Source organism: Callorhinchus milii, unplaced genomic scaffold, assembly GCF_018977255.1.
Source record: "Callorhinchus milii isolate IMCB2004 unplaced genomic scaffold, IMCB_Cmil_1.0 Scaffold198, whole genome shotgun sequence".
Classification (NCBI taxonomy): Eukaryota; Metazoa; Chordata; class Chondrichthyes; order Chimaeriformes; family Callorhinchidae; genus Callorhinchus; species Callorhinchus milii.
In genome coordinates, this window is record NW_024704939.1 from 35,884 (window position 1) to 57,701 (window position 21,818).

The window sequence follows — 21,818 nt, forward strand, 5'->3', positions numbered from 1 at the left end:
AACCAGCTAAAACCAAATAGCTTACCACTGAAAGTACTGACTAGCAAGCGTTCCCACTGCTTTTTCAGTTTGGACCACCCTATCTGTTAGGGCTTTGGCTTGCAGGATTAATGGGATTTTCGTGAGAAGCATCCTTGTCCCCAGTGCCCTGGAGTACAGTGTGGAGCTTGAGTACCAGCTCCTTAGCTCTTTGCACACCATCCTTCCATTGTAGTACCAACCTGTTTTAAATTGTTTCCAGCATCCTGGCCTCAACACCACTTACTTCCTGGTCATCTGTTCCTGGCAATCTGTACCCTCTGGGTAAATAAATAATTCTTGATATCTGTTCTGAAATTGCAACCCTAAACTTGTGTCCTCTTCTGCTGTCTCAGTGCATCTGAAAGCATTGTTCGGAGTTTACTTTCTCATCTCTGTTTAAAATCTGATTTGGATATTTTTATTGCCTACTTGGATCTCTGCATGCTCCCCCTTGGTGACATCATCCACAGACATGGGGTAAATTTCCACATGGAGGTGGATGACACCCAACTCTGTCTCTCTGCCTCCACCCTCAACTCTAGGACTGCTAGCGTCCCGACCGACTGCCTGTCCGACATCAAGTCCTGGACGAGGGACAACTTTCTCCAATTGAACGACAGCAGGACCGAGGTCCTCCTGATTGGCTCATGCCAGCGTCTCCACATCTCAGGCGCTGGCAGCATCAGCCTCCACGGCTGCACACTCAACCTCACTAAGCCAGTCAGGAACCTGGGTGCTTTGTTTGACCCTGAACTGTCCTTTCTCCCCCACATCCGCGCCATGACCGGCACTGCCTACCACCACCTCCGCAACATTGCCAGACTCTGCCACTGCCTCACCCCTCAGGCTGCCGAAATCCTCACGCACGCATTGCCCCCTCCTACCTCTGACCTGCTTACTCCCTACCAACCTGCCCGCTCCCTCCATTCAGCGGGCTCCGGCCTGCTCCGTCTCCCGCCCTACCATTGGTGGCCAGACTTTCAGCCTCTCTGCCCCTACACTCTGGAACTCCATCCCACAGTCCCTTCGCCTCCCTTACCTCCTTCAAGGCCGGTCTCAAGACCCTCCTCTTCGATTGTGCCTTCAGTCGCCCTCCTACCTCTGTGCCTTCCCTCACTCCTACCCCACCCCTCCCCATGCTTGGGTACTGATCCCTGACTGTCCAGTGTCTTGGGACGTTCTCCCGACGTGAAAGGTGGTCTATAAATGTAATTTTGTTGTTGTTGTATCTGTGCTGATGTTGATATTCCATTCTCATGATTTGTTTCGTCAGCTCAAGCTTTGTTTTTTCCAAGTTGTCTATTACCTCTATTGGTTTGATGAGAAAAGCAGGGAATAGGTATTAACAATAATAGAACACAGAGTTCAGTCTACTGTTAAATATTTTACTTTCTGGCACTTGTTCATAATCAACGTATTCTTATAGTACAAGGTGTTTTAGTGTTTCTTTGCTTTCTTCAGGCTCAGTTGGTAAAAGACAGGAATTCAATGATTCGTCAAGAAAGCATATACTCTGATGAAGAGGAAGAGCTACATGTTTCTCCTGACAAAGTACAGATGACCTGGACAAAAGAGAAATATGAATCTGAGCGAAACCGTTGTAAGATGCATACCCCGAACAGCTTCAGGGAATTGATCAGTATTAAACCGTAAGTGTCTACTCTCCTGAAAACACCTGCAAATAATCATTACAAAATGTTCTCCTTGGTCGTTTTACTGAACTGTGCTTTTTTTTTACCTGGCTATTCTATTGCACAAATAAAAATGAAATCTGTTTTAAGGCCAAGACCCAATGGAAAATATTATAATAGTTTTACGCTCCGAATAATTGTTTCAGTAGTATCTGATTGTATAGTATCTATAGTATCTGATTGTCCTTACTTTATATTGAATGAGTATAATTGGCAGGACCTATTCTTATTTATCCCTGATTGTCCAGCGCCTTGGGAAGTCCACCCTACGTGAAAGGAACTATACAAATGTAATTTGTTGTTGTTGTCATATTTTGCCATCGTTTGTGTGAAACATCTGAGCAATTATTCTTCACGGTTTAATATCAATATTGATGGAGCCGTTGATGATCCAAAAAAAGTGTTGTACTTAAACAATTTGATTCTTTTACAGAATAGGTCATTTAATGCCTGGAAAAAAAGTAATCATTATTAAATGGTGGTAACTCCATTTTTTAAAAAAATTGTAAATACAGTCCTCCACTAAGGCTGCTTATGCATTTAGTTTCTCTTAAAATCAGCCTTGGATTAAAAGCTTCAGTACAATATTGTCAATGTAAAATATCTAAAATGTGTGGGGGGGGAAATGAGTTTCTCAAAACAATGTGCAAAAAACAATCTGCCATCCAAATATTTAGACCAATTACTCAGCAGTTAAGTAGCAAAAGAATTTTCCTTCATTTAAGTTGGTAAGGATACAAATCTGTTCAAAAATAAACGAAGTACAAGCCTTCCCAAAGACTTCCCAAAATGATACGTACAGCATATAACTTTTCCAATGCAGACTAAACGTTACCAGATTACAAAATCTATTCTGATCATGTTTCGTTAAATGCTTTAATTATTCTTCGCCTAACCTCCTCTTTTTCACACTTTCTTCAATCTATATGTATTCAGAGAATGGGAGACTCTGTAAGTATTAAATGTTTTGTGATTTGGCTAGTGTTTTATTTTAAATGTTATTATTTTTAAAACAAATAGTTCTAGTAAAAGGTCATTTCTCAATTTTTTTAAAAAACCTGTAAAATGCTCATGAAGTTTGCTCTTCATTACTATTAGTTATGCTTAGAGCAAATCTACTTGAAGGCCATCTTTCTACAACAATGTGGATGAGTGAAGATAACCAATGTTTTCAGTGTTTGTGTGCTTTGGAGCTTGTGAACTCGGATGTTTGTAAAGACAAAAATAAATTCCAATGTCACAAGTCAATACCAGAATCTCCTTAGATCAGTAATGCTCATTATATAGTCTAATAGTCCTTTGTAGATTTTTTTTCAAACTGTGTCTCTTGGCTGACTTGCTGTTGTGAATGCCTCTGGCCTCATCAGGATGCAGATTGAACTGTGGAAGAGGGAGGTTGGGGGAACTATAGCTGGTCCTTATCTTCTTGCTGTCAAATAACGGAGAGGTCATGCTGGTAGTTGATAGGACTACCCTGATTTCAATAATGCAAATGATAAAGCTAAACTATTGGTCTCATTTTCCCATCCATTTACCGCCTTCCTGTTCCGCCTGTTGGGCAAATGCCTGGGCTCGACTTGCCAGCTGATTTGGTAATGTGTTGCTGCATTGATTAAAGCAGCTATTAAGCAAGAGATTGTTGATTGTATTATTCAGTAAAAAAAACCTTCTGCTTTAGATCTTTATGGACACTCTTCCGCTTCTCACATCCTACCCCTCCCTCACCCCATTCTAAAAAATATATTCCTCTGATTAAGGAAGTAGCCTAAAAGCTCTATATACACATTTTATAAAACAAAAGGAAACAAAGTGATGTATAAGGTTCCTATAAAAAGCCATTGAGATTAATTAAATAAAATATTAAAAGGATGAGAGAGTAAAAGAGAAGCAGATTGCAGATGACAGTAAGTGGGATCTGAAAAAACACTTTGTGCTGTGAGCAGTAAGATTATATGAACCACATAGGCATTTAAGGAATCGCATTTGGATGAGATGTGGAGGATCAAGAGATGCCGGATGCGTTATATTGATCCTTTACATGCTAAAAGCCAGCTGAATCATTCTGCAAAATATGATGCAGTTTCCTATATGCTTTTAATCCTGTCAACATTTTACTTGCTTGTGAAACATATCCCACATATCTCAATGAGTTGAGTGTTATGGGCACATTCTGTCTTTCTTCCCCCCCACCACATTAAAGTGTAACAAAGCATTTCTAGAAAGCCAGTCAGTAACTTAACAGCTGATTCAATCTGCTTAAAACCTTAATGGGTTTTGTTTGTACCCACTTATTATCCTAATGTGGTTATAATTATTTTTTTTAAACGTTCCCTCCTTTTCAGAGACCAGTCCAATGTAAGGAGAATGCATACAGCGGTCAAGCTAAATGAAGTCATTGTAAATAGGTCTCATGATGCCAAGCTGGTTTTGCTGAACATGCCTGGACCACCAAAGAACCAGGATGGCGATGAAAACTGTATCCTTTATACAATGCATAACTCTAAAGAGATTTGTATGGGTAAATTTGCACCCATAGAGCTCCAGGTGAGCTGATATTTTTTGTCCATGATCCTTGACCTAGTATTTCCAGACATGGAATTTTTGGAAGTACTTACAGAAGGTTTGGAGAGAGTACTTCTGGTCCGAGGTGGTGGTTGTGAAGTCATCACTATTTATTCTTGACACCCCACTTATACGTGGGGTCTTTAGAGGAGACATTTTGGAGTCTGATGTGATTTAAACCTGATCTCAGAAAACATTCCAAAATCCCTTCTGTTCTAACGAGTACTCCCTTTATTAGTTCACCTTTCAGACAACGATTCCCACGGCTCATCTTCCAAGCTCTACGTCATTGATGCATTAAGTGCTTTCCAACATCAACTCTGCAGTTGCCTTCAGAATACTGCACACATATCTAGAACATGATATAAAATAATACATTGACAGTATTATAAATGTGGCAAGTCTGAAGAAAGTGGACTTTGTAAAGATGTACCTCATATTCTTTAACTTTACTGGGAATATGCTTGGATTTGGGGCTCATGTCTGGTGAGTTAGTATTAAGCTTTTTGCTTTTTAAGTTAGAGAATGCATTTACATAACTTTGCTGCATTGACAGCTTTACTGTAATGCAGGTGTAAGATTGTTTTATCGAAGGAAGCAGCTGGCAGTTGCTTTGTGGCTTCTCCAACACGACAACCCCAGTATTGAAAGACATTTGATAAGTTTGGCTGTTCACGAATGGATAGCTTTTAAGTTTTATTTTCACGATAGGCACTAATTATGAAGTTGAGGGATCCAAACTCTTTAGCTGCATCTTCCAAGGCTTGTGATTGTGTAATTGGCAAAGAAAGATTCCTATTTATTTTGGTATTTATATTTTTAGGAATTGTCCAGAACAAAAAGCCACTGTATTGTTTATTTCTGTAGTGTGTACTAAAAATAATTAGGGCCATCAATGAGTGGTCCACATTTTCGAATGAACTGCAGTCAGTTGTGACTTCTATGCAGTGTACAATATTGTTTGTCCAGTGATGGTAAAGCTTGTAATTGCACAAGAAAAGGAGCTGCTATGAGTTAGGCTAAAAATATTTTGCAAAACTTTTCTGTTGGCTGTTAAATTATTGTAGTATTTCAGAACTTTTCTTTATACCATACTAAATGTAAAAAGTCAACCAAATGTTATTTTTTCTCAATAAAGCACTATATCAAGTTGTTTATTGAAAAAAAGGAGGTTTTTTCTCCCCACTCCTACTTCAGTTCACTGGTAATCTCAAGGTACAGATATTGGTTGCTTATCTGAGTGCCAGTATTCGCTCACGTTCAATACAGTCAAATTACATTTGGATAGAGCTTTTCACGTCTGGAGGACATTCCAAGGTGCTGGACAATCAGCAATTTTATTATTTTTTCAATCCTATCACAATTTGGTCTCTGATCATCTCTTAAAGCTCCATAATTACATGTTTTACTTGATGATCGTAATACTGCACAGTATTGATGAAATGATTCCGTAGGCCCCTGCTTCCTTGTTCCAAATTTATATCTATCTACTGTGACATTGTTATATCCACAGCATCTTTCACGTATGACCTTTATCATCTTATCTAATGGCATGTCCATATCTTTCTCCGTAATTGCAAAGTAACCCTCGCTTCTTCTCCTGCCACATTTAGGAAAATAGCCGACTGCTGTATTTTTGACAATTCCTTCACATTTGAAGCTAGGGCAAATATCTCAAAATCCCGTTAAAACCTTTGCCAATTATTTCTTGTTACCTTCTAGCCTTAATGATCGCGGTATTTGCAGATATCTTGTCCCTACATCCAGCTCTGCTGCTCCAGCACTCATTTTGTCCCTCGTTCTCTTCCCTGTTTAATCTTATAGTCTTTTCAAAATCCGTTCAGTTTTACTTCTGACACCATGTTACGTTCTCAACAATGTGTAGAACACTCTTATTTTAGGTCTCCAGTTACACAATACAACAGTCACACCCAACACCCTCCACTCAGTTCTCCCTCCTTCCTGCTTTCTCTCCGTCCTGATCTCATTCCATTGGTCCTAATCAATGGGTCCTTATTTATTAATTAGTATCCAGCAACTCTATGTATCTTACAATACAACACAAAATTACATTTGTATAGCACCTTTCACGTTGGGAAGACGTCCCAAGGCGCTGCCCAGTCAGCAATTTGGACCCGGGTGGGGGGTTTGGGATAAAGGAGGGTGGCCGAAGGCACAGTCAGAAGAAGAGGGTCTTGAGACCTGCAGGAGGCGAGGGAGTTCCAAAGAGGGGACCGGGAGAGACTGAAGGCTTGACCACCGACGGTGGGGCAGGACGGGCGGGGGGATATGGAGCAGGCCTGTTGAGCAGAAAAAGCAGACAAGTCAATAAGAGGTTAGCAGGTTACATGTAGAAAGGGGCAAGGCTGTGAAGGGCTTTGAAGGTGAGGATGAGGATTTTTAACTATCCTCTGTGGAATGGGGAGCCAGTGGAGCCGGGCGACGTTAATGGGGTCACAGAGTCTGTTGTGGGATAGGACACGAGTTGCAGAGTTCTGGATGATCTACAGCTTGAAGGGGGAAGACTTGGGAAGGATGACAAGCAGGGAGTTGGCATAGTTGAGGCTACCCCATCCTCGCTCCCTCCCCTCACCCTGACCATTTCTCCCCTGCTCGAGTCCCGATCCAATTGTCCAGCGCCTTGGGACGTCCTCCCAACGTGAAAGGCGCTCTATAAATGAAATGTTGTTGTAGATGTGATGAACGTGTGAATGAGGGGTGAGGCAGTGGCGGAGCCGTAGTTCTGTGAAAATTTATTTCAAAATGTTTAACAATCTTGCTAATAATTCTGTCGTGATTTGTAAATTCTATTTTTCTAACTACCAATTTGTTGTGGGGTTTTCTTCATTTTCTTACATGTCTTCTTTCAATCAGCTTTGCAGATACAGAATCTTACACTGGATTCACTATCCAGTTAAAATGTACAGATATGGTATAATAATAACTGTGCACAAAATAGTAAGATTAGGAGCTGTTATCCGGCTTTGTGAATTTAGTACGTTTGACATTGTCCTGGCGATTTTCTTGAGGTCTAGGTGACAGTCGTGATTAACATTCTCAAAAGCGATCTCCACCTCACTGGGTTGTACATCCTGCAATGTATCCCTCACCTGTGGAGAAGAAGACATTTATTAGCAATTTAAAATACAATACCTTATTTCTTATCTTCAATTTTTTTTAAAAAAATGTAGGTCTCCCACTCATTCTTTGGGTGATTCGTCGAACCGATTCTACTGAATCAGATGGACATTAAAGATGCCTTGGTATTTTAAAGAATAAGGAGGTCTCCCAGTTTCCTGGGCAATATTGCTTCTCTTAAATTCACCAACTGTGATTAATTAGCCACTCATCTCATTGATATTCAGGGGATATCACTGGTGCAAATTAGCTGCTGCATTTGCTGGAAAAAAATAGACACCATATTTCAAAGAAGTATGAAGTGCTTTGAAATATTTTGATGTAATAAAGCAGTATTACAAATCCAAATATTTATTGCAATCCACCATTTCAGTTAGATATTTCAGAGGTTTTGTTACTAATATATTTTGATTGAAATATGCATTTAAATGACTCTAGAAGATAAGATTTCAGTGGGTAGAAGCCCGTTTGCACCAATTGTATATACATTAATACAGGTATGCCATGATTTTCTGTTCTTCAGCAGCAACAAGCAGTTATGCAGTCAATGCACTCACTACATGCTCTGTTTAATTATAGCCTGTGTTCAGCAAATATCATTGGAGCAAGAACAGTGATTAACAAAAACTCAAGACAGTTTGGAAAATGACATCAATGTTGGATAGATAAGAACAAAACTCCCCTGGGATTTTCTTAAGTAATTTCACTAGAACAGAATTAACCAGCTGCATATGCCTCATACTGGCAATGGAGGAGCTCTTTGAATTTAATGTGCTTTCCTCTATGTTCCGTGAAACTTTGAAAGAAATTTTAATTAAAAGTCCTTTAATTATAGCGGGGGGGGGGCTGGAGGAGAGGTGTTAACCCAATTGCATAGGTGCATGAACAGGAGTTATTACATGTCACTCATGCAATGGAAGGAAAATAAAGCTGCAGCATCTTACTATAGTGAATGCACAATGGAAATTAATGAGTTGTAAAAGCAACAAACCTGGCACTGTCTTTAGCTGACAGTCTCATCTGCACAGTACTGACATGGGTCACTGAATTGTGACTTTCCCAACCTGGAAAGGTTAAGGCCAGCTAAATCTGCACGTACTGGTATTAAACATTTGGTAACCTACTCCTGTCTCCTACTCCCGCTCCTCCCCCCCTGGTACACCACCCACCTCCGCTCACTGAAAAGCCAGGTGCGGGCCGCTGAACGCACCTGTGTCAAATCTGGCCTAACGGTCCACCGACAAATCTGGCTGGACCTCCTCAAAATTTACCGCTCCACTCTAGCCTCGGCCAAGTCGTCCTTCTACGCCAGGATAATCCTGGAGGCGAAGAACAACCCCAGGCTACTGTTTTCCACCACAACCCGACTCCTACATCCCCCCCGCCACCCCGCGCAGGTCATCTCCTCCAATCTTCACTGCGAGGAGATGCTGGATTTCCTTGAATCCAAGATCAAGGGAATTCGCTCCGCGGTCACTTCCCCTCCAACATCCACCAACCCCCCACCCCCTCACTCCCACACTCCGACTGCTACCCATCCTCCCCTACTCACTTTTGTACCCGTTTCCCCCCCTCTGTCACCAAACTCATCCTATCCCTAAAACCAACCACCTGCTCCCTTGACCCCATCCCCACTCCACTCCTTATCTCCCAGCTCCACTTTCTTGCCCCACATATCACCGACATCATCAACCTGTCCCTCTCCTCTGGCTCTGTCCCCATTCCCTTAAAAACTGCCACCATCACGCCCACCCCTTGAAGAAAACCCTCCCTTGATGCGTCGCAGCTATCAAGCTACCGGCCCATCTCCAACCTCCCCTTTCTCTCCAAGGTCCTGGAACGAGTTGTCGCCTCCCAACTGCGCTCTTTCCTTTCCACCCATTCACTTTTCGAACCCCTTCAGTCAGGTTTCCGTGCTGCCCATAGCACAGAAACTGCCCTGGTCAAGGTCACCAATGATATCCTGACCATCTGTGACCAGGGCTCCCTCTGTCTCCTCGTCCTCCTCGACCTATCGGCAGCATTCGATATGGTCGACCACGCTATCCTACTCCACCACTTGTCCTCCCACCTCAACCTTCAAGGCACTGTCCTTGAGTGGTTTAGGTCGTACCTTTCTCACCGTCTTCAGTTTGTCTCGACGAATGGCTTCTCCTCCACCCCCCGCACTGTCTCATGTGGTGTCCCTCAGGGCTCTGTCCTCGGTCCCCTCCTCTTCACCCTCTGCATGCTCCCCCTGGGTGACATCATCCGCAGACATGGAGTTAACTTCCACATGTATGCGGATGACACCAACTCTACCTTTCCTCCTCTACTCTCAACTCCACGACCACCGATGTCCTGACAGCTGCCTGTCGACATCGAGTCCTGGACGAGAGACAACTTTCTTCAGCTCAACGTGCGAAAAACCGAGGCCCTCCTGATTGGCTCACGTCAGCGCCTCCGCACCTCAGGCGCCGACACCATCAGCATCCAAGGCTGCACTCTCCACCTCTCAAAGCCATCAGGAACCTCAGCGTTTTGTTCGACCCTGAACTGTCCTTTCTCCCTCACATCCGCACCACAACTGGCACCGCCTTCCATCACCTCCGAACATCGCCAGACTACGGCACTACCTCACCCCTCACGCTGCTGAAACCCTGGTTCACGCCTTTGTCACCTCAAGGCTGGACTATGGGAACTCTCTCCTCGCCGGCCTTCCCGCCACCTCCCTCCACAAGCTGCAGGTCATTCAGAACCCTGCAGCTCGTGTACTGTCCCGCACCAGGCTTCGTGACCACATCACTCCCACCCTCGCTCGCCTCCACTGGCTCCCCATCCCCCAGAGGATCGATTCAAGATCCTCATCCTCACCTACAAGGCCATCCACGGCCTCGCTCCCTCCTACCTCTCCAACCTACTACCCCCTACCTACCTGCCCGTACCCTCCGTTCCTCCGGCTCCGGTCTGCTCCACGTCCCCCGCTCCAATCGCCCTACCATCGGTGGTCGGGCCTTCAGCCCCGAGGCTCTGGAACTCTATCCCCCAGTACCTTCGCCGCTTCCTCCCTCTCCTCCTTCAAGGCCGGTCTCAAAACCTTTCTCTTTGGAGCCTCGTTGCCTCTTCAGCTCCCCCCTCCTCACCTGACCTCTCCTTCCCCCCCTCCTCCCTCCCCTCCCTCCCTTCCCTCCCCTCACCCTGACCATTTCCCCAATGCTCGGGTCATGACCCAACTGTGCAGCGCCTTGGGACGTCCTCCTGACGTGAAAGGCGCTTTATAAATGGAATCTTGTTGTTGTTGTTGTTGTAACCTTGAGGTTTGTGTGCTTTAGTACTATACCTGCTGATGTATTTACTCATTATTTGATAAGACAAATTGTAACTTCTATTTTATTTGAAACACATCTTAGCTGTAACCTTATTGAAAATATTTACTGAGCTTCTATTATACATTCATGAGTAGATTTACTGATCACAGAGCATAAAATAAATTTTCAGATTGCCAGAAAGTGCCTAAAAGACAACTTTAACATCGCCATTTAATTTTTTAAAATCTGGATATGAGGGGACTTTGACAAATTTGTTTTATTTGTTAAAACTTTAATTTTAAGCAAATATTTAACTCGTAGTCTTTGAACTCAGTCGACTCAATATAGTGTTGAGAGAGTGCTGAACTATTGGAGGTAGATTCATTTGGATGAGATATTAAACCATGGTCCTGTCCGCCTGTTTAGGTTGAAGACCCCAAAACTGTATTTGAAAAGTGAAGGGAGTTTGTTGCCACGTTTGCCTCAAAATACACAGTCACTACAATTTACAGTAAATCCTGTGAAGAGCTTTGAGATGTCCTTTTGAACTAAAAGATGGTATGCAAAATGAAACTTATTATTTGATATTTTATGCTCTTCTTACCTCTTCCACTTTCTGAAAAACACGAAGGAAGTTATTTCGTAATACAGCTTTTATTTCTTTCTCTGTCCACTTGCGCCTCAGTAGTTCCTCAATCAATGCAGGATATTTTGACACATCCTCAAGGCCTTTGGGATACCTGGAACATGTCATCCATTTGATCAGATATTTAGTAGCAACATGGAACAGGAAATGATCAAGATATATTGCATTTCCCAAGTTTTTAGCATATAAGATCCATGGTGCCAAACAGTCCTCCCTTATGGATCCGAGCTCCTGGGGATACACCGGATCAAGCAGTGAGGTGGATTTGTGGCAAACACAGGAAGCCACTGAAGGTCAGTGTAGGCCTGTTGTTAGCACCCTGTAGGCAGAGGAGGCTTCACAACGGGTACTTCTACTTAATAATCCTTGCATTTAATATAGCGCCTTATCACATCTGTGAGATGTTGAAGTGCTTCACCGAATATACTGTAATAATAATAATCTTTGCATTTGATGATATAGCGCTTTTCACGTCGGGAGGACGCCCCAAAGCGCTTCACAGAACACACTGTAAAGTGAATTGACTGTATATTTGTGGGCGAACGCGGCAGCCAATTGCGCACTGCAATGCCCACAAACAGTCGTAGACTGAAAATGACCTATTTATTATTGTTTTTGGTTTTGGAGGGATTATTATTAGGCGTGTGGAGTAAGGAAACTTGCCCAAGGTTTCTCCCTGCCGGGAATTGAACTCAGGTCAATGTGAACTGACTGTATATTTTGTGGGCGAAACACGGTAGCCAATTGCCAACCTGCATCTCAAACTTTCTGTAATTAGGTAAGCAGGTTGCGTGCATCCAGGAGAGAGTGCATTCCATTTTAATAAATATCTCTGGAATTTCTATGTATCAGTGGGATGCATGGAACTCTGGTTTGGGTACTCTTAAGCATGGTGACGGGTTTCCGCGTGTGTCAGACACCCATCTGACCAAAACAAATTACACTGCATTACAAACCTCCGTGCACCATCAAAGTCAGCACCTATTCCAATCGATTCATATCCAATAGTCTTTTTAATGTGGTCGAAATGATCTGTAACATCAAGTACAAAATTGTAACACCTTTCCAAAGCACGCCTCAATGGACTCAAATGTACTTTTTCCTCCGATACATTAAAAATGTCGGTGTAAAATTAAATCTTTAATAAATAAATTTTAAATCAAGCATAATTAATGTTTCAACAAATATGTACCGCTTTTAAAGTGAATTAATGAGCTTTTGGCTAGATAGATTCTTGAATTGTTTCTATTGATCACAACTATATAATTCACAAACTTACAGGGATCCCATTCAACATTCATTTGAAGGATAGTCACTGCCAAGCTATTCTGTTTTACTTAAATGGTTTACCTGCAACATTGATAACATTAGTAGGAACATCAGCCTTGGTCACTAACATAGAGGCAAAATTCACCATTATTATACCATTTTTCTCTTTCTGCAAAAAAAAACACAACATTGAATCAGTAGAAATGTTAACATAAGGAAGCATCAGCCATGTTACAATGGCCTTGCACTTTCTGTATCAGAGGACTTGTGGATTGCTTTGTCCCAGACTATTCTCTGAGCTGTTGAAGTGTTCTCCAAGAGCTGCCTGTGGCGAGAACATAACTAACTGTTAGATTATAAATGTTGTAGTTTAATGAGAATGAAACATTAAACGAATGTAGTTAACGAATGAATTGAACAGGAAACCGTGGCAAACATGAGATTGGACACATTTGGTTTTCTCTGAGTAATAAGACAGCCTTGGAAAAGGGTAGGAGGTCACCACTTATCAGTAAATAACAACAAGCCCCACAGAGATAAAGGTCCAAGGTACCGGGATCTCGACTTAGCAAAAAGTCGCTAGATTCTGACAGGGCCTGCCAAGCGAGAAAAGGCAACCCTCAAGAATAGCAACTATTGAGCAAGTTGTTTAAACTAGAGGACTTTGGTACCATCCCAGGATACTGATAAGAAATATCCAGTCACTTAAAAGGAATGTACCAATGATCCCACATAACAAAATAATAAGCACCAGATACAGCCCTAAACTGATCAATCTCCTATCTTAGACAGGACAAATGGAAGACCATGTGGAGACTCAGTCAGGCTGGCACCAAGCCAAATGGTTGATTAACCTGAGTACGTGACTGTATCAGAAGTGGGTAGAGGGGCCCTAGGAAGGACACTTGGAGAAAGGGTATAACTATGGCACTCTAGGTGAGAACGCTTAGAAGAACAGGAAGGCTCCAGAGAGAGAGAGATAGTGTGGAGAGGTCCCTTTAAGAATCACAAGGAAGGTGTTCCATGATGTGTGACTGTCTTCAAAAATTGGTAGTATAACTTGTCAGACATTTGTAGTAACTTATTAATGCATATTGTGTTCACTCTTGTCACAATAAACCTTGCTACACCGTATTTGGATTGTCGAGTCATATTTCAAACTACGGAAATCCTAACATATCCTCCAGTCATGGTCTCCCACAGTAACTAAAGTCAGAACCATTCTATGACTATTAATATTTCTTCAAATACTTAAGGCTCTTTTAAATTGACATAGTTTCTCATTTACTATTTACACAGAAACTTTCAATAAAAAACAAACGCAAGAGTTTTGAGTGGAGGTTTGGGTTCAAAACTGCCAGAACACTGTTAAGCACCAAATAATTTACTTCTTGTTTTCAGTTCTTAGTAAGTGTTACCTGCGTTTCCTGGAGATCCCAAAGCTGTTGCTCAAAGCAAAAAAAAGAAACATTAAAAAAGGGTAAGTGCTTGCCTCCTCCTCTAAAGTGTTTTCTCAGTCATAATTTTACAGCTGGTTCCTGTTGAAGAGGTGCTCTGAGGAGCCTGACGGTAATTTGTTTGATGCAAACATTCAAGCTGCAGGAAATTGCTATGGAGTGTTTCCACTTGCCATAGTCTGCAACTTTTAAATAATAATAATAATCCATGCATTTTATATAGCGCCTTATCACGTCTTCGAGACGTCTCAAATGCATTTACAGGATATACCGTTAAGTGAATTTTGCGGGCGAAACGCAGCAGTCAATTACACACAGCAGTGTCCCACAAACAGTTTTCATGTTTTAAATGTGTTTCGCTGGTACACAAGACTGAATAATTGCAAACCATTTAAGGGAAAACATCACTGTAAAAGTTAGTCTTTTGCTTCACTTTACATCTTGGTCATGCATGTGTCCCCCCTGACGTGAAAGGCGCTCTACAAATGTAATTTTCTTCTTGTTGTTGCCCCATAGTGGTGAAACTTAGTAATTCACACCCTTACCCCTTATCACCTCCTCTCTCTGTTCCCCAAACTAGACTGACTGCAGGCAGCTGACTCCTGAGTCTCAGTCAATGTTATTATGCGCTGGCCATTAATGCAAATGTTAGGAGTGATTAGTCTTTCCCCACAGTGCCGGTTTATTTATGTTCAGATGTCCCCCGATCAAGTTTCAAGGTGTAATTTTTCCAAACCGCCCATCGTGTTGAGGCTCTTTTAAGCTCAGCACTTCAATTTTCACCAAAAGAATTTAATCCAAATGCTAATCGTTTTTGTTTTATAATGTTACCAAAGTATATTTTTTTAAATAAATAAACAAAGTCTATTGAAAAGACCAAGAAATATAAGGGACTGTTTCTGAGCAGAAGGCAAATTAATTTGCGCTGTTATATAAATTACTTACAATTATTTTAAGGACTTTATCAGGAACATTCCTCGGGTGGTTGCAGATGGCAGAGGCAGAGGAATGGCTGAATATCACTGGTGCCTTGGAAATGGAAAGTACAGTTTCTGCCGTCTCCAAAGAAGCATGTGATAGATCTATCATCATTCCAAGTCGGTTCATCTCCTGCACTATTTCCTGTAAGTGAAAATAAATTGATAGAAATTGAGGCACAAAAGGAAGCTCTTTGTTTTCAACACATTGAGCCATTGCTGCTGCTACACCCTCTGTTGGAGCTACAACAAGATTACATTTGTATAGCACCTTTCACGTCGGGAGGAGTCCCAAGGTACTGGACAGTACATAGCATTTCAGACCCGAGCTGGGGTCAAGGGGGGGAGAAGGGAGGGGAGGGGAAGGGAAGGGGGTGACCAATGGCATGGTTGAAGAGCAGGGTTTTAAGGTGGGACATGGAGTTCCAGAGATTGGGGGAGAGTGGCTAAAGGCTCTCCCGCCAATGGTGGAGTGGGTGGGTCAGGGGACGTGGAGCAGGCCGGAGCCGGCTGAGTGGAGGGAGTTAGGAGGTCACAGAGGTAGGGTGGGGCGAGGCCATGGAGGGCTTTGTAGGTGAGGACCAGGATTTTGAACTGGATCCTCTGAAGGATAGGGAGCCAATGGAGTCGGGCGAGAATGGGGGAGATAGGGTCACGGAGTTTGGTGCGGGAGAGGACACGGGCTGCAGAGTTCTGGATTATCTGCAGCCTGTGGAGGGAGGAGTTCAGAAGACCGACAAGCAGAGCGTTTGCATAGTCGAGCCTGGAGGTGATGAAGGCATGAACAAGAGTTTCAGCGGCCTGAGGGGTGAGGTAGTGGCGGAGTCGGGCGATGTTACGGAGATGAGGGAAGGCAGAGCGGGTCATGGCTTGGATGTGGGAAAGAAAAGACAGTTGATGGTCGAACAAGACACCTAGGTTCCTGACCAGCTTGGTGAGTTGTGTGCAACTATGGAGGTTGATGCTGCCAGAGCCTGAGGTGCAGAGGTGCTGGCGTGAGCCGATCAGGAGGGCCTCAATCTTGTTCACATTCAACTGTAGGAAGTTTGCCCAGGACTTGATGGCTGACAGGCAGTCTGTCAGGACAACAGTGGTCCTGGAGTTGAGGGTGGAGGCAGAAAGATAAGAGTTGGGTGTCATCCACATACATATGGAAGTTGACTCCATGTCTGCAGATGATGTCACCAAGAGCTACATACATTAGTCCATAAACCCTTTCTTTTTCCCTGCACTTTTATATAGTTTATCTTCAAATACTCATCCAATTCTGTCTTAAATCTCATTGACTTCATTTCATAGAATTATACAGCACAGAAGGAGGCTTTTGGCCCATCGTGTCCATGTTGGCTCTTTGAAAGAGCTGTCCAAATTCAACACACTCCCCCGTTCTCTCCCTACAGCTCTGCAAATTTGTCCTCCCCAAATATCTATCGATTTCTCGCTTGAAAGTTGTTATAGAATCGGTTTCCACCACCCTTTCAGGCAATGCATTCCAGATCCGAACAATTTGCTGCGTGAAAAAAATTCTCCGCATCTGCCCTCTTTTTTTTGGCAACCATTTTAAATCAGTGATAAAACATGTTCTAGTCGTCCCCTAATCTAGTAAAAATTAGTTTGTGGTGTACCAACAGAATGAAAATCTGCAGCCAGAAATAGTGATGAGAGTCATCTCTCAATAACCAGCTCCAGTGAGAAAGGGACACGTTGCCTATTTGTGTAAATATCAGCAAGAAATCTGCCAGCCCCTCATCAGCGTAAAAATATACTGTCGCTAACTGGTCAGGAGCCCAAACAAGAGCAGTTTGGAAAATAAAACAATGTGTTTTAGGAAGTTAGAAAAAAGGATAGATGTAAGTATTATAATCAGACGAGCATGTAAATAAAACACAAAATACTGCAGTTGCTGGAAATCTGAAACAAAAACAGAGAGAGCTGGGAAAACGCAGTAGGTCAGGCAGCATCTATGGAGAAAGGAAAGTGAGTCAACGTTTTGGGTCCACAACAACAAGATTGCATTTATAGAGCGCCTTTCACGTCGGGAGGACGTCCCAAGGCGCTGGACAATTGGGTCAGGACCCGAGCAGGGGGGAAATGGTCAGGGTGAGGGGAGGAAAGGGAGGGAGCGAGGAGGGGAGGGAAGGGAGGGAGCGAGGAGGGGAGGGAAGGGAGGGAGCGAGGAGTGCGTAGAGAGTCGAGAGGGGAGATGAAGGCAGGGTGTTGAGTTGAATGTTGAGTTCTGACGAAGGGTCGTGGACCCAAAATGTTGAATCACTTTTCTTTATCCATACACGCTGCCAGACCTGCTGAGTTTTCCCAGCTCTCTCTGTTTTTGTTCAAGCATGTAAATAACATCATGGAACAAATTCCACCCGCATAGTGTTAGAGGATATGTTGTACCTGGCCTTTATTCTAATCAGCATGGAGAGTGAGGCAGAAAACCACACCTGCTTTGCTGCTGAACACAAAATCTTTTACAGTGAGACAGATAGTTAGATACTTTTTACTTAGCACTCGCCCAATGTTACACATTAACGTTTGCACGAGTGTAAGCGTTGCTGTTACACAGCTGCCTTGCCAGAGCCCTGGACGTAGGATGTTAATCCCAAAGAGGATAAGTTTCAAAAATAAAATCTTACCTTGCCAAAATCCGTTAAATTAGTAATTAATGGGTATTCATTATTGGGCTCCCTCACAGCACTCTTAGCCCTGGAATGGTAAATAATGTGGATCATTATTTCAGATCAATCAGCACATAACAGAAAATCAGGATAATCACAAATAATTGTACAAGCAATGATTGCTACTTAATGACTTGCTCGTTTGTGACCACATCCTCATCCTATCACTGCACACGAGTGCTGCCTTTACAGCATAAAGAACAAGTGAAAGGATCCTTTCAGATTGAGTGAAAAGTTGAGATATTTTACGACAAAATGATCATAGTTTACTACAAAGTCTCACAATTTGTCCCCGGTTCTCTGTTAACCAAATCCATCTCATTCCTGCAGCAGCACCTCAGGCTTGAACACAAAGAGATACAAAGGGAGCTGACAGTGACATGATTATTTTAGATAATAATAATCTTCATTTGATTATAGTGTCTTATTAAGAGGATGTCTCAAAACACTTCATAGGATGTACTGTAACGGGTCGTTTTTTTTTTGGCAAATGTCTTTCCTAGGATTGCAAGGCTTGGAACAGAAATAATTTTGTAAAGATTACTGATGATTGAGTAGGTTAGATTGCGATAAAGTGTATGTATGACTCATAGTTGACAACACTTTAGGGAACTGCTCAAGCCCTGTGTTATGACTTGAAGCTGATATTCCATGTTGATACTCAGTCCATTGAGGTGTTTAAAGAGCCCCACCTGGTTGGTGTTATCATACTTTAAATAAGACATTGAAGCGAGGTCCTGATTGCTTGTTCGTGTGGACATTAAAGATTCATAAAGAGATGCTGGTTTATCCAGTGTCCTAACCAAAAACCCTCCAGATGGATAGGTCACTTACTTTGTCACTATTTGTGGGCCATTACTGTGATTCCCTACAATTAGACAGTTTCTACACTTTACAGGTATTACAGGTAGCTTGAGTTTGCCATTATCAGTGCTATATCATATAAAAGGCATAAAATTCAGCTCCTCCTCTACTACCTCCCCCACGGGAAAAAAAATATCTTGACAATGTATTTCACAGAGAACAGTCCTTACCATGGAGTGTTGCAGTTGTGTGTCAAGGACATATAGCGCACTCCAAGTTCATAAAACATCCTTAGCGCTGCCAAACTGCTGTCAATAGAGAATCCACCTTCAATACCAATAAGACAGGCTATCTTTTGAGTTGTTTTAATGCCTAAATAAACAAAATGTGAGGAATAAGAATTCTTATCCAGATTGTTTTTGTTACAATCAGAAACACAAAAGTGACAAACAAGATTGAGTTATGTACTGTGAACTGGTACCATCTGATGATGTGACAAACTCAAAGTCTGGATACGCTTTGCACATGCGCTTGATGATATCTATCTGTTCCAGTGTCAAACGTACAGCATCCTTGTTTTGAGACACACACATTACGTATACAGACCAGAACTGTAAAGAAAAGCAGACATTCGAATATGTACCAAGTGAATTCAGGATAGGGGCGAAATGTCCCATATGATGTCTAGTGTAGCGGTTGTGATTGTGTGATTGGAATTTTATTATCCCTCACAGTCTTGGACTACGAAGGTTATTATGACTAGTAGCAATATGACAATATCTTCCCACATTAAAAGGTGAAATTAATTCCATTTTAGAATATTGTAAAAGGAGGAAATTTCTCCCCCCCTCCCCCACCACCAATTTCAGGGTAAAAACTGATCATTCACTTTGTGGCTGTTTGTGGGACATCGTTGCCACATTTGCCCAAACAATTACACAGCCATTTACAGAAAACAATCTGCGAAGCGCTTTGAGAGACCTGGATGTGCTAATGCACTATATGAAATACAAGAATTTTTGCTAAGAGAAACTTTGAGAAAACAAACGCTATACCTGGGCTCCCACTTTTCCTTTCTTCAGTTTTTCAATATTTGTGCATGTTCCTGTCATATTATACAAATTGGCCTTATTCACGCCTTTGTACAATCTTCTCAGCTGCAGAGGCAAATCATTGTGGCTAAAAGAACAGTGAAAAACGTTGAATTTATTTCAAATCCTGCTGCTCTTACATTAAATTGGTATGAATTAAGTCTGTTAACCATAAAACATACTCTTGAGTGCTGCCGTTGATCTTAAATTGCAAGATATAATACTTAGACTTTTGCTCATAGAACTAAATATTCCTAAATCTAGACGTTTTAAATCGGTTAATAGCCCAAGGCCAGCAAACAACAGTACAATCCTCTCCTTAGAAAAGCCTGACCAAAATCTTATCTCATGTGGCTCATTGAAGGAACCTGCACTGCCTCAGTAGTTTTGCCTTCACTACAGTATTTGGTTCACTTCAAATTATATTTGTGTGGATTATTCATGAGAAATGTTCAGTTGCAAGAAGTTCATTTCTAAACTGAAGTTAAAATTAATCTTATGCAAGAATTCCACACACTCACACCCCTCATTTGTTTTGGATTGCCAACTTCCTTTCTGACACAAAACAGGATTGTGCAATGCAGTTGTAAAAACAAATTGAAATTAGCTGTACATTAAAGCTACATGCAGTAATCAAGAGTTTTCTATTATTATTCATCTGGTGCTTAGTTTTACATATTCAGGGGTTCTGCAAATAAAGAGGCGTTCAATTAGGTGATTTTCAAGTAAACAGCACACCTTATTTAGAAACTGTAGCTCAATAGATTCAATACAAATCAGTAAACATTGATCCTTGTGTTCTGCGATGTTCCACAATTTGGTGTCGATAGATTTTTATCATAGAAACAACCAGGTTCCTACTTACTGCTAGGTAAATAGAGATGTTTGGAGTACGGAAATTTGCCTAATGTTTCACCCCGCTCAGGAATCGAACCTGGGTCTTCTCGCTTGCGAGGCGAGTGCTCTAATCACTACACTACAGGACTCCAACATCTCACACAATTTATCTGAGTAAGGAATACGAAAATCTTTCTTATTTTGCTCTCTCTTATTTTAAAACAGCGAATGGTCTAAAATGGAATAAAATGGAAAGCATACCCATCAATCAAAGGTGCTTGCTCCATTATTTGCAAAGCTTTTCTTCCTTCATCGGTCGAGGACACCAACTTGGTAGAAAGCACCAGGAGTAGAAATGATCCCAAGAATGCCTTTCTCCACTTGAAAGTCAATTTCAAATGGAACCGTGTCCAGGAAATCATTTTTCTTCAGGAAACCTTGCCCAGAATTAGTATTCTTTGATTTTTATCTCACTGCTAAGAATAGAAATGACAGCCACTCAGTAATTGACTGCTGGATGAGAGCATTTTCACCATTCAATTCTATTTCTCTTTGCTTCAAACAAGAATCCAATTAACCAGTCGATGACAACACACAATACTTATCCCTTAAAACCCTTATCATCTTTGGTTTTAGACTCAGAAATCCAGTCTGTACCTCACTTATCTGACCACTCTTCAGCTATGAGTCTAGACAGTGGGAGTCAGTCAGTAAGTTACAGCAAGTGTGGGATCTCATCTGACAGCTGCACATTTTCTCTTTGGCTGAAGTCACAGGATAGTGACCTAAACAACTGAGTTGATTTATTTTTCACCCTAAATTGAGGGGAAGGGGTGGGGGAGGGGGGGATCTGAAGTTCAGCTATTACCACCCAAGTGCTAGTTCTCCCCTGAGCTCAGCTCTGACCCCCAGCCCCCCCACCCCTGATCTGCATTGGTCAGTTGTATACACTTGGCACCGACTTTTCCAGCTGAGTTGGGAAAGTGACAAATGATAATTCGAACGACAAATGAACCTCCTGCCAGACAGGAAAAATCTGATTCCTTGTATGGGTCGCTCAAAAATGTAAAGAGCTAAATGACTGCTTTCCCCTTCACTTTCTGCTGCTCTTCCAGGGCTTGCTACTAAATACCTTGTTGTGATGGATGCTGTGCTGCTGTCCTCCAGCTGGGACAGTCGGTCAGTCAGTCACTGTCTGTCTGTCTGTCTGTCTGTAAGTCAGTTGTGCTGTGTTGCTTCTCTGCTGTGTGAGCAAAGGGGAAGGACGGAGCCTTGGGTTGATGGTTGGCAGATTGCGTTGAATAACGCCCAATTAGGGGTGTATTTGTTGCACTGCGTGGTGGAAACATGGGTTTGAACG

General features: G+C 42.3%; 2 protein-coding genes across 3 annotated transcripts in view; one reads left to right on the top strand and one right to left on the bottom strand.

Annotated features, from left to right (window-relative positions):
* Window positions 1–5,426, top strand: part of LOC103176105 (solute carrier family 12 member 4) — a 34,135-nt gene extending 28,709 nt beyond the window's left edge. The window contains exons 22-24 of the mRNA XM_007889491.2: window positions 1,483–1,670; window positions 4,055–4,188; window positions 4,303–5,426. Of these exons, the coding sequence (XP_007887682.1) occupies window positions 1,483–1,670; window positions 4,055–4,188; window positions 4,303–4,394 (414 nt within the window). The 3' untranslated portion in view covers window positions 4,395–5,426. The remainder of the gene's footprint in view (window positions 1–1,482; window positions 1,671–4,054; window positions 4,189–4,302) is intronic.
* Window positions 5,427–6,996: 1,570 nt separating this feature from the next.
* LOC121851894 (dipeptidase 2-like) lies at window positions 6,997–21,659 on the bottom strand. 2 transcript variants are annotated; one of them, XM_042345980.1, is made up of 11 exons: window positions 21,591–21,659; window positions 20,720–20,934; window positions 19,586–19,709; window positions 19,012–19,141; window positions 18,761–18,902; window positions 17,685–17,754; window positions 15,017–15,193; window positions 12,696–12,783; window positions 12,302–12,377; window positions 11,304–11,439; window positions 6,997–7,384 (listed from the first exon to the last, which is right to left on the bottom strand). In XM_042345980.1, exons 2-11 carry the CDS (start codon window positions 20,878–20,880, stop codon window positions 7,181–7,183), a joined length of 1,308 nt encoding a protein of 435 aa, XP_042201914.1. In that variant the 5' UTR covers window positions 20,881–20,934; window positions 21,591–21,659; the 3' UTR covers window positions 6,997–7,180. The 2 variants fall into 2 exon arrangements, with proteins under 2 accessions (XP_042201914.1, XP_042201915.1); XM_042345981.1 differs by lacking the exon at window positions 21,591–21,659 and having other exon boundaries at window positions 20,720–20,983.
* Between the last annotated feature and the right edge of the window lie 159 nt (window positions 21,660–21,818).